The sequence below is a fragment of the Castor canadensis genome, chromosome X (assembly GCF_047511655.1).
Source record: "Castor canadensis chromosome X, mCasCan1.hap1v2, whole genome shotgun sequence".
NCBI lineage: Eukaryota > Metazoa > Chordata > Mammalia > Rodentia > Castoridae > Castor > Castor canadensis.
In genome coordinates, this window is record NC_133405.1 from 1,852,005 (window position 1) to 1,864,403 (window position 12,399).

Here is a 12,399-nt window from a genome sequence, read left to right on the forward strand (position 1 = left end):
TGTCGCTGCGCATCCGCGCTCACCTGGGTGGGCGGGGCGGCCCGACCGGGGCGGGGCGGTCGTGTCCGCCACGAGGATTCCCCTCCCCCCACCCGAGGCCGGCGCGCCGGGGGCGCCTCTCCTTCTGGTGCGGGGTCGTGGGGCCGCGGGGCGGGGCCTCATGGAGGCAGTTCACCCCGATACTTGCGGAGAAGAGGCCGCGGTGCTGGGGGCCGAGGGGCGGCCGGCGCCCGAGGCGAGGGTCCACTTCCGAGTGACAAGGTTCATCATGGAGGCAGGTAACCGCTGCCAGGGAAAGGGCAGTTCCCGCGCTGACAGGGGTCGCGGAGGTGCACAATGAATCACTGCGCCGTGCCGGCGGGCCCGGAGACCCGCTTCGCGGAACCCGCGCGGCAGGGCTGAGGGGAGAAACCAGGCCTTCCTAGCGTGATCCGCTTTAGCAGAGGCTGGGAGGCCTGGCTCAGGACTGAGGTCCTCTGCCTTTCGGTCCCACCCCGTGTTCCCGGCACCAAGACGCCGGTATCCCCATTTCACAGAAGGGCGCGTAGTCCCAAAGAGAGGATGCGATTAGATACAGGCCTCCAGCTAAGGGGGGCCGGAGTCAGGACGCCCGCGGCTCTGTTAAGCCCGCCACGCCTTCGGCCACGCCTATGCTTGCATACTGGGAGACTGGCGCCTGGTCACTCAGATTCTTTTGGAGCATGTTGTGAGGAGGTCCCGTCATACCGGGGACCCACACTGTTCTGAACTCTGCCAGCGCGACCATAATAGTGTTGGGCGTCCTGCTTCCAGGGTGAGGCAAGGAAGCCACTGGGATTTCTGTAGAAACACTCTTCTCTATCAGCGGTATCTCTTTCAGCAGGCAGACAGTTACTTCCTTACCACTTTGCATGCACTTCTGGGGGGCAGGCATGGGTGAGTGTGACCAGCCCTATTTTTGTGAAGGGTTTTTTTGAGATAGGGTCTCTTTTTTTTTTTTCTTTAGAAAAGCTAAACTTTAATACTCAGATCATCTTACAATGAAAATAGGTACCCGAAGACAGCTCCTAAATGTCTACAACTGTACAAAAGACAAATACAAAACCTGGGCAGGCATGGGTGGTAGGCAAGGTCTGTCTCCTCTTCTGGTATTGTGGGCTCCACCCACCCCCCAGCCTGACCAGGTGCCACCTTTGGTCCCCTCAACCTCACGGGGGAGGGTGTGCACTAATAGGGAAAGCCCTCTCTCAGCCAGTGGAATTTCTTTAAGAAAAAAATAAAAAAGGGTAAAGTCTAACAGGCGCCAAAACTAGGAAGTTATAACTTTTGGTTTAACATTCAAAAACGTAATATTGAATCCAAAAAAGTATCTTAAATCACACAAAAAGTAACCCATATTAAAATATAAGAAATAAGCCTAAAACACCCTAGAGAAATGACCTAAAATGTAAGCAGGCTGGGCCCAGCAACATGTCAGTGGAACTGACATGTCTCGAGAACTATTTACCCAGGCTGGCTTTGAACCAGGATCCTCCTGATCTCTGTTTCCTGAGTAGCCAGGATTGCAGGCGTGAGCCACTGGCGCCTGGCTCTGACAACTTCTTTATAAAACAGATTGTATATACCCTCAGCCTTTGTGGGAGCTACATATTGGTCCCCTGAGGATGTCCCTGTCCTAATCCCTGAGACCTGTCAATATCATCTTATATAATAAAGGGGATTTGCGGATGTGATTAAGAACCTTGAGATGGGGAGATAACCCTAAATTAATGGGGTGGGCCCATTGTCACTGCCCTGACTGTATAAGAGAGAGGCAGGAGGAGTCAGCCAGAAAAGGCCATATGACAATGGAAGCAGTGTTAAATGCTGCGCCACTAGGTTTGAAGATGGAGGAAGGGGCCAGGAGCAGAGGGATGCAGGCAGCCTGTAGAAGGTACAAAAGGCCAAGAAGTGGGTTCTTTCCTAGAACCTCCAGAAGAAGCCAGACCTGATGATACCTTGATTTAGCCCCCTAAGACTCATTTGAGACTTCTGACCTCCAGGATTGTGAGATTATAACTATGTATCATTTTCAGCTACTCAATTCAGCACACCATAGTGTGGGCAATTTGTTACAGTAGCCATAGGGAGACCATCCACTTTCTTAGGTAGAGGTTGCTGAACGCAATTTGAATGGTTAATAACTGGTTGCATGCCGCATTCTTTGTTTTTTTTTTTTTTTGAGGGTGATTATAAAAGTTTATTAAAGGTTAAGGAAAGAAGTTCCAAAAGACCATGATGGACCGGGTGGCTCTCTACATTCTTTCATCAGTCTAGTGAATGTCATTTAACCATCTCTTGTTAACCTTGGTCATTGTGAATTGGTTTTGTTTCTGTGACCCAACACAGAACCTTAGGAGCTGTTCAAGGGTAGGGTGGGGCTGAGCTATAACCCCTAAATAAATCCATCCCACCGTGCTCTGGTTTTTGAGTTCTACTCACTTGTCAGAATGTTGGTTTCCTTCTCTGGTGCCTATCCATAGCCATAAATGATGCTTTTTCTCTGCTCTGCCATGATCACCCTAATCAGTCTCCCCACTTGGTTGTTTCACCTTTTCTAATCTGTGCACTAGGAAACCAGTGCAGAGTGTGATCTTTAATTACAATACTGGGGGACTTTTGGCATCTGTTAGATGGCTCAGAGACCTATTTCTTCCTGTGGTCTTGATAGGATTTTGGTTAGGGGAGCTGTGGAATGGGTGACCTCTAGTTAAGTGTATGCTCAGGTAAAAATAGACACATGACAGTCTATGGTCCTTTTCAAGAGTCTGTGTAGATGCTGATGTGACAGTTGGTAACTGAGCAGTAGCCCAAACCCTTGTTCATGGGGGTGATCTGCACACCATAGCATGGGCAGGACCCAGAGGCTTTTCAGAAGTGCAGAATTTTAGAGCCTCAGGCCTCTTGAAGGGGTGATTGTATTTGAACAGTACAACAAAGCAATTGGCTTTGCTTGCCAATTGGAGTTTGAGAAGCCCACAGACCCAGCAAGAGATCCAGCAGCAGGAGCAGTTAGGTTGTGCACCCTTAGGTCCCAGTCCAGTGGCTTTTCCTCACTTGAACAGTGGGTGAGCAAGTGCTGAACTGAAGGACCCTCCTGCCTGCCTTCTCTCTGTAGGTGTCAAGCTAGGGATGCGGTCCATTCCCATTGCCACTGCTTGTACCATATACCATAAGTTCTTCTGTGAGATCAACCTGGACGCCTATGATCCTTACCTGGTTGCCATGTCTTCCATTTACTTGGCCGGCAAAGTGGAGGAGCAACACCTGCGTACTCGTGACATCATCAATGTGTCCAACAGGTACACTGATATTCTGGCTGAGGTGTGTAGGAGGGTGTCCCGCTGTCCACCCTGGTGGGGAGGGCAGAAAAGGTATCCCTGGGCTCTGCCATCCAGGCACCAGCAGTCAAACTTGGAAGGAAGCAGCTGCATGACCTTGACCCAAGCCCTAAAGCTTCAGCTGCAAAGGCAGGAAGGAGCCTGGAGTCAGGTGCCCATGAGGCTCTGTGGTAGGGAAGCTTGGCCATACTACATGAAGCCTTGAAGGCCACTCAGGGTGGAGCTGGGGCTTGAGCAGAGGTTAGCTTGGGCAGGTATGTCAGAGAAGAGTTGTGTGGAGTCCTGGACAGGGAACCAGTAATGGCTGGAGGCAAAACAGCATGGGAGAAAAACCTCCTCCTCCTCCCTCTCCTTCTCCTCCTCCCTCCCCTTCTCCTCCTCCCTCCCCTTCTCCTCCTCCCCCTTTCCTCCTCCTGCTTCTCCTCCTCCTCTGGATTGTGAAGCCTGGCAGACCTGTGTGGCCCACAGAGAATGTGGAGCTAGCTAGATAGTAATCATATTTAGGTGGTGCAAGAAACTGACTCCAGTAGCCTATGAAGCCTGTCTTGCCCCTACTATGGGTGGTGGTCAGCACAGCTGAACTAAGCAGTTGTGTTCCTGTTAGGGAAAGAGGCAGGGGCTCAGCCACTTGGCAGGTTGTGCCAAGACCTGGGGCCCAGGACACAGGTCTTGAGATTTACGGAAAGTTACTAACTAGCTGTGTGTCATGGGCATTTCCAGGAACTCTAATCATTAGGAAGAAAACTACCTTGTTCTTCTTCTTTCTTTAATAAACAAGTAGCAGAAAAAGCACCCCCCACCCCCTGAGCTTGACAGGTTCACAGTATCCAGGGAGAGATTAAGATAAAAACAGGCACAGAGCCGAGGGATGGCAGCTGGAGTCCACCTGTAATTGCCTGGCCCCCGGCAGGGAGGAGCAGCAGAAGGGGAAATTGTGTGGAGCCCTAATTAGACGTGGGCACAGGCTAGGGGGTTCTGCAGGGAATGTGGAAAATGAGTGAGCAGCTAGGAAGGATGAGTCATGGCAGGTAGTTCTGAGCACTTGAGTGTGAACCCTGTTCATATACATCTTGGGGAGCTTTCATAGGTGGGGACGTTGTAGACATACAGAGTGTAAATAAGGACAGAAAGATCTAGAAGGAAGGAAAGACAATACAAGAAATATAAAACTGGAAAACATTCGTCTTTCAGAATACACATTCCCAGGCTCTATATACGTTCCTTGGGCTCAGAGTGAGAGCCTTGGGTGTTGCACCTCAGGTGATGAAGACCCTCCCAATGCCATGCTGCCTGTGACAGGAAGCACAACTGACTCGGTGTGCTAAAGCTTCCCGTTCTTCTGGAGCTATTGCAGAGAGCCAAACTTTGTGCTTGAAATCTTGCTGAATGATACTGGATGGCCCATTGGATTAAAACTAGGAGCCAGCTTCTTTGTTCTGTCATAGTTTTCCATTGTGTACACTACACATGTAGATGAATTATTTTATAGAACATGAATAAAATGACCTATTAATCTATTGCAAGACACTGTAGTTTGTATTTGGACATTGTGTGTCTTAAGGGCTTGGCTCATTGGAGCTGCCCGTTGTTTGGGGCTGTGGTAAGCAGCACGGTCCCTCTGTGCAGGTACTTTAACCCGAGCAGCGAGCCCTTGGAGCTGGACTCACGCTTCTGGGAGCTCCGAGACAGCATCGTGCAGTGTGAGCTCCTCATGCTGAGAGTTCTGCGCTTCCAGGTCTCCTTCCAGCATCCACACAAGGTATGTGCATACTGGGGAGCTGGTGACTGTGTCCAGAGGCTTGAACAGGATCCTTTGTTCCATAACCTGAAAGTGCGTCCCCCCAATGTGCCTAAGCATGTGAGGAGGAGAAGGGCTGTAGGAAGCTAGGAACTGGGGCTCCTGACTCCACATTCAGTGATGGGTCAGCTGTTGTCCCCTGTTCTACCCTGGAGGTTTCCTCAGACAGTTCTCATTTCAGCCTCTGCCTTTCTGCTTGCTTGTCTGTGACCACAGGCTGGGACTTCTCTGGTTTTCTGAAGCCGTTGCAACTCCTGTTCACTGAGCCTCAGGAAAGCAGGGCTGCTTTTATAACCTGGTGGAGTCCCTGTCCCCTTGAGTTGCTGTTCCATTCAGCTCAGCTGTGCTTAGAAACGTATGAGAAAAGTCAAGTTGCTGAGTGAAGTTGTACCGTTTTAACTTCTAGGGACATGGAAGTCTCAACAGAAGACCATTTTCAAACAGCAGCACAGGGGAAGGCCCACTCTCAGAATGTGCCACTGTGGCACCTCAGGTCTATGTGCAGGCAGCTGGAAGCTGGAAGGATGGCCTGAAGAGATGGGAGAGCTAGGGCTTGGGTCTCTGGGCCAGGACTTCTGTTCTTTTTAATTAGAATTTATTTATTTATTTATTTATTTATTTATTTTGAGATAGAGTCTCTCTATGTAGACCAAGCTGGCCTGGAACTCACTATGTAGCTCAGGCTAGCCTTGAACTCATGATACTCTTGCCTCATTCTCCCAAGTGGTGGAGTTGCAGGTATGTGCCACCACACTCAATTAAGTGGAATTTTTATTGAGGTAATTGTAGATTCATATGCAGTTGTAAGGGATAATTCAGTGATTTCATGCAATTTTTGCCCAGCCACCTCCAGTGGGAACACTTTGTTAGACTGTAGTACAGTGTTACGGCCAGGATGTTTACACCAATACAGTCCACTGGTTTTGTGTGTATTCATTTCTATATGATTTTATCACATGTCTGTGTTCACATGTCCACTACCAAATCCAAGTGCAAAACAATACCTTCATAAGCATTCATCTGGTTACCTTTTATAATCTTACCTCGGCCCTTCCACATCTCTCCTGAACCCGGAAACCTCTGGTCTTTGATTTCCACACAGTAGCTTTGAGTCAGCAGAATGCCTATCAGCATTCTAGGAGAAGGTTTTAGAATTACTCTGGCAGCTGCAAAGTGGAGTTGTCAAGGCAATGAGCCTTAGGAAGGAGCAGCACTCTGGCCTTGGAGGCTCTGAGATCTGGGCCAGGAGACCTTGCTGGGATCCTGTGGCTCCCCCCTTCCTCTAGACGGAGTGACAGTTTAAGTAACATGAGTTGCCCCTCCAAGGTGTGCCTGGGTCACATGCAGCCACTTCAGTTGCCACCACAGCTTCTTGGCCTTGGCAAGCACCTCAACTCCATAGACCTGTTAAGACTGTTCAGGTGCTCACTGGTGTCTTTCTGCACTGTGTGAGGTTTGGGCCAAGTGGCTGTCCTTTTTTTTTTTTTTTTTTTTTTTGCGGAGCTACTAGGGTTTGAACCCTGGGCTTTACTGCTTGCTAGACAGGTAGACAGGTGCTCTGCCACTTGAGCCATGCCCCCAGTCCATTTTGCTTTGTTTTTGGGATAGGGTCTTGCATTTTTACCTGGGACAGGCCTGGACTGCAGTCTTCCTACCTATGCCTCCTACATAGCTGGGATGACAGGTACACCCCTCCATGCCCAGGTTATTGTTTGAGATGGGGGTCTTGCTAACTTTGCCCAGGCTGGCCTTGAACTGAACCATGATCCTCCTGCTCTCTACCTCCTGAGTAACTGAGACTATAGGCATGAGCCACCATCATGCCTGACCCAAGTATCTTGTCTGCTGAGAGCAGGACTGACCTCCTGGCAGGTCATAAAGATGTAGCTGAGGCCTGCACTACTTTAGGTCCTTGGAATGAACTGGAACAACACAGTCAGTAGTCTCTAGTGCTGAAAGCAGCACCCTCACAGCAGGCCAGGTGCACGGGGTTTGGTGTCTTTTATTCTTCAGATAAGGGTGCTGTTCTCTGGGGCCCCAGGCCTCAAGTGATTTCCCATGTTGGCCTGAGTACAGGTCTGAGATGGAGGGGCTTGTGGTCAAGAGTGGCCTGAGCAGGTTCCCTTGGTGCTGGGGCTGGAGGATGACAGTGGCAGGCACTTAGGGACTGATTTCACCAGAGGGAGTGGCAAGTGCAGAGACCCAGAAGTGGTGTGCACTTGGTGCATTCTCACGGTGAGAACTGAGAGATGAGGCCAGAGAAGAAGACAGGGTTTGGCAGCTAGCATATGGCTTTTTCTTAATGACATGGATGTCATTGGTGGGCATGATTGCGACAGCTTAGCTCCAGTGGCTGGCGGGTGGAGGGACCATGGTGTAGCAGGAGGAGGCAGGTGGTGGGGCCATGGCCCTGAAGGCAGACCAGCTGACCTACATGTCTTTGCAGTACCTGCTCCACTACCTGATTGCCCTCAAGAACTGGCTGAACCGTTACAGCTGGCAGCGGACCCCCATCTCTGTCACAGCTTGGGCCCTGCTGCGGGACAGCTACCATGGGGGGCTGTGCCTCCGGTTCCGGGCTCAGCACCTGGCTGTGGCAGTGCTCTACCTGGCCCTACAGGTCTACGGGGTCGAGGTGCCTGCTGAGGCCGGGACTCAGAAGCCGTGGTGGCAGGTGAGGTGATTGCTTAGTGCACTGGACAGCGTCCCTTTCCTTTCAGAAGTCCTTCAACTTGGTGCTCACCAGTTTCTTTCTATTATCCATAAAGAAAGCTATTGGCCACTTGCAAATGTTGCAGCTTGAAGATATCCTGTTATAATAGTCTACGACTGGGCTCTCCCCCTTGGCACTATTGCCATTTAGGGCCAGGTATTCTTTGTGATAGGGATTGTTGGATGTTGACCAGCAGTTCTGGCCTCTACCCAGACACTGTCAAATGTCCTGGGGTATAGGTTGCCCCAGTTGAGAACCAGCGAGCTAAGCCAAGAGCATCACTTACTAAATTGAGTAGGAACTTGACATAGATCAAGAGGCTAATAAACCTGGATTCCCCTAAGAAGCACATGCTTCTTGGCAAAGATGGGTGGGTGGACAATAGGCAGGAAAATGATAGGTCATATAGAGGGATGAATAGGTAGATAGACGATAGAATAGGTAGATGGTATGTAGGTAGATAGAGGATAGATAATAGATAGGATGAGATGGACGGATGAGGCAGTTGGCAGCTAGGTAGATGGGTGGGTAACTGGCAAGTTCTCTGCCTCACTCAGACTTAATGAATCAAAGTGTCTTTGGTGGCATGTTGAAATCTGTCCATTGGAAGAGCTATGAGGATGACAGGTGCCACTCTGAGGAAGGCCATGTCTTCCTGACACATACCTTCCTGGCCTGCTTGTCCTCTATGGGAGACCTGACCTCTCTGGTTTCTTTTCTGTCCAATCTTACCTGGGCCTGGCATGTAGTTGGTGCTCAGAGTCTTTGAGTACACACAGCTGGAGTCACAGTCTCAGATCAGGCATGCCTCTAAGGTTGTGTGGGGGTAACTGGGCACCTGTGTGGAGTAAGTATTACTCCATGCTCCATCGTATCAGGGACTGTCAGATAATAGGACTGCAGTGGCCTTGTTTGGTTAGAATCAGGTGGTTCCAGAAGAAGCTGTCATTTCCTGGTTCTGCTCTCTGAGGACATCTGGTGGGCATGATAGCCCCGTCTCTCAGCTGCTTGGATCTGCAATTGTCTTATTTCTCACTGTGCTGCCTCCCCTGTTTTGCTTTTTTTCTATTCTTTCTTCACTAGTTTATAAACTTCTCCTGATGCACCAGCACCACCTCTGCTCCCAGCCCTCCCAAGAGGAGCTCCAACCACACTGGTCCAGCACAGCTGGAAAGTGGCCCTGCCATGAGGCTGTTTTCTGGGCAACACAGACTCACTCAGTAATTGCTCAGCTTGGGAAGAAGTTGCCTTTTTGGGGGCAGCAGACGCATGTTCACCCAGCTCTTCTTAAAGCCTGCCAAACTTGACTTCACCTTTTCTGGATGGCTCAGGGCTGCATGCACTGGGAGCTTCCAGAATCTGGAGGCCCCTTTGGGCTGGTGAGGTGCAAGGGCCAGTTGCCTGGGATGAGCCACTCCTGGGATGGCCCCAGCTGCACGGACGCTAGGAAGCTCAGGTCTGATATTTGAAACACTTTCCCCCTCGTGTGCTCTCCACTGCCACTCTTTTTGCTGCACCTGCCTCCCTTGTCACTTGTTGGCTGTGGGCTTAGCATGAGAGCCCAACATGCTTCTCTGCAAACAGCTTGACTGCCCTTGAGTACGTGCATGCTGAAGCTGTGTGCCAGCCTCTGGGCACATGACGCACGAGTCTGACCTGCAAGACGATTGAGGATGGCAGTGGGTTCAGAAATGCTGCAGGTCATCCACATCCAGAGCTGCACCAGGGCTCTCTGTACCCTTTTCCCTAAAAGTAGGGCGGTCTCTCTTATTTCCAGCCACTGTTGCTCTTTGTCATACAGATAGGCAGACCATCTGTGCATAAGAAGTTGACATCCCTAGCCAGTTAGAATCAAGCTGCTAGGCCCTCTTAGTCCAGTGTCATCATGGGAACTTAGAGATGTGTCCCTTTTCTGACAGGTGCCCCAGGGTTGTCATCTACTCTGGCTATTTTTCTTAAGTTGTAACCTGAGATAAAATGTACCATCTTCACCGTTTTTAGGTGCACAGTTCAGTGGCATTAAGTCCATTGACATTGCTATGCAGCCATCACCACCAACCATCCCAGAAGTCTTTCATGCAAATCTGTCCCCATTAAACACTAAGTCCCAATTTTCCTGCCCCAGCCCCTGGCACCCACCATCTACTGTATGTCTTTATGAATTTGGCTACTCTAGGAACCACACAGAAGTGGAACTGGTGGGACTGGGATTTGAACTCAGGGCTTTGCACTTGCAAACATGGTGCTGTACTGCATGATCCGTGCTTTCAGTCCATTTTGCTGTAATTATTTTGGAGATGGGGGTTTCATGAACTATTTTTTCAAGCTGGCCTTGAACCATAGTCCTCCCCATTTCAGCTTCCCAAGTAGCTAGAGTACAGGTGTGAGCCACTGGCACCCAGCTAGTATTTGTCCTCTATGACTGGCTCATTTCACTGAGCATATCCTCAAGCATCATCAGGAGTCCCTTTCTTTTGAAGGCTGAGCAATATTCCATTGTGTGGAGGGGCCACGTAGTATTTATCCATATATTTGTCCATCTATAGATATACTTGAGTAGCTCCCACCTTTTGGGCCTGGATGCTCTTTAATGGTCATGTCAACATGGTGTCTCCCAGGAGTGCACAGGTAGTAGGCCTGACAAGCAAGCCTATAGTTTTGAATATAGAGCCCAGGGTGAGAGAGCTATACTTACTGAGAGAGGCCTGGAGGGTTTCCAGGTCAACGTCTCCCACCTGATGTTGTAGGCCATGGAGGGGCCTACTTTTCTTTGGGAGGGGGATGAAAAGGGTGAACTTACGTGTAGTTCTTGCTTTTGTTGAGCTCAAGGCCTTGACCTGTTTGGTACCTTTGTTCCCCAGGCAGCAACCTCCCTGGTGCAATGTGGCTTTCGCATCCACTGGGGGCTTGTGTGGATGGGTCCCCTAGAGCACCCTCAGGCTTGATTTCTGGGAGGACTCACAGATTCTAGAAAAGCCACCATACTCACAGTTAAAGTTTACTACAGCAAGAGGATACAGGTTAAAATTAGCCAAGATACAAGTATGGTACCCAGGACAGGGGGCCAGGAGAGGCTAGGCGTGAGCTTCCAACTGCCATCTGTGATGTGGGGCAGCATGCACAGAGTATTACTAGCCAGGAAGCTCACCTGAGCTCTGGTGTCCAGGCTTTTTACTGGGTTTGGTCATGTAGGCACAGTAGGCATGGAGTGCCCAAGTGCTTGACCTACGTTGCTCAGGTCCCAGCTACCCTGAGGTCCAGCTGGTACTGTGCCCCCATGTGTGTTGTGGCACCAGCACAGACTACCTGGCAGGGCCCTAGACTTCAGGTAAAACAGGACACTCAGCAGGCAGGATTTTCTAGGGGTTTAGATGATTTTCCGGGAGCCAGGTAGAACCCAGACCTGCCTTTGGGAGGTATAAGGTATGGCCCCTAGGCCCGTGAGTTGGCCTTGCACACCATTCTTGGTTTAGGACCCCAAGGATGTGCCTCAGTTTTGTGAGCCTTCCTGCCATTTTACTCTGGATATCTGTTCTAGGTGTTCCTCAGGGGCTGAGCTGGTGGAGGGGGGTGGAGTCCAGGTTACCTAGCCTGACAGTTTCTGGAAAACAATGCAGCCTTTCTCCTGTAGCCAACATCCCTAGAAACCCTGGACTTGAGAGAACCCCAGGCAGGAGGCAGGAGCCTGTGTTCTGGGCACAGTTCTGTCATCAACTCCCTGTGTGACCTTGACCAAGTCCCCTCTCCTGTCTAGATCAGATGATTGATTACCAAGGCCTCTTCCATCTGGATTGTTCTCTGCTTTGAAAGTCTTCGATCAGCCTCAGCAGGCTGGAACCGAATTGGTTTGTCAGGAGAGCCACCATAATCTAGATTGCCAAGTCCCCATGCCCCCGTCCCACCTGGGAAATACCATTCTGTGCTAGTAGTCAGTGCCGCCGCATTTAACAAAAGTGGGAGTCTAATTTGAGCCTGTTTTCCTTCTCCTTTCTAGGTGTTTAGTGACGACCTTACCAAGCCAATCATTGATAATATTGTGTCTGATCTCATTCAGATTTATACCATGGACACAGAGATCCCCTAAGGCCTTGGCCCAGGCCTTCCCAAAGAGAAGCCCAGGATGGTCGACTGCCTGGGGACGGTGCCACCATGTCGCTGTGACGGCCAGTCCCCAGAGGACCAGCTGGGAGGACTGGTTATGCTGCTGGATATGGGCTGGTGAAAGGTGATGCCATGCTGCCACTTTGACTGTCCCCAGCAGGCCTGGCCCAGGCGATGTCAAGAGCTATGCCTCCAGCAGGCAGGCCAGGAGCTCACAATGTGTGGCTGCCCTGGGGCAGCCACATCACATCTGCTTTTGCTCTTTGAGATGACTACAACTGCAACTGAGGCATGACATCACTGACAGGAGGGTTGAAGAACAGATGGGACTGCACCCCTAGGAATTTTTTAAAAGCCAGATTTATAGAAAGTATAAGTGTGCAACATAGACGGATTTTATTTTCTGTAATAAAAATGATGCAAATCAA

The 12,399-nt window shown here is 50.3% G+C and overlaps 1 protein-coding gene across 2 annotated transcripts; it reads left to right on the forward strand.

Moving 5' to 3' along the window:
- The first annotated feature begins 28 nt into the window (after positions 1 to 28).
- On the forward strand, positions 29 to 12,399 carry Ccnq (cyclin Q). 2 transcript variants are annotated; one of them, XM_020156486.2, is made up of 5 exons: positions 29 to 278; positions 3,137 to 3,320; positions 4,986 to 5,118; positions 7,604 to 7,831; positions 11,865 to 12,399. In XM_020156486.2, exons 1-5 carry the CDS (start codon positions 161 to 163, stop codon positions 11,952 to 11,954), a joined length of 753 nt encoding a protein of 250 aa, XP_020012075.2. In that variant the 5' UTR covers positions 29 to 160; the 3' UTR covers positions 11,955 to 12,399. The 2 variants fall into 2 exon arrangements, with proteins under 2 accessions (XP_020012075.2, XP_073918558.1); XM_074062457.1 differs by having other exon boundaries at positions 11,925 to 12,399.

Bases quoted from the DNA above. Each gene is read 5' to 3' on its own strand.
- Ccnq (XM_020156486.2), top strand. From the start codon at position 161: ATGGAGGCAGTTCACCCCGATACTTGCGGAGAAGAGGCCGCGGTGCTG. The intron at 5,119-7,603 runs GTATGTGCATAC...ATGTCTTTGCAG, and splicing joins CCTTCCAGCATCCACACAAG to TACCTGCTCCACTACCTGAT. The intron at 7,832-11,864 runs GTGAGGTGATTG...TCTCCTTTCTAG, and splicing joins CTCAGAAGCCGTGGTGGCAG to GTGTTTAGTGACGACCTTAC.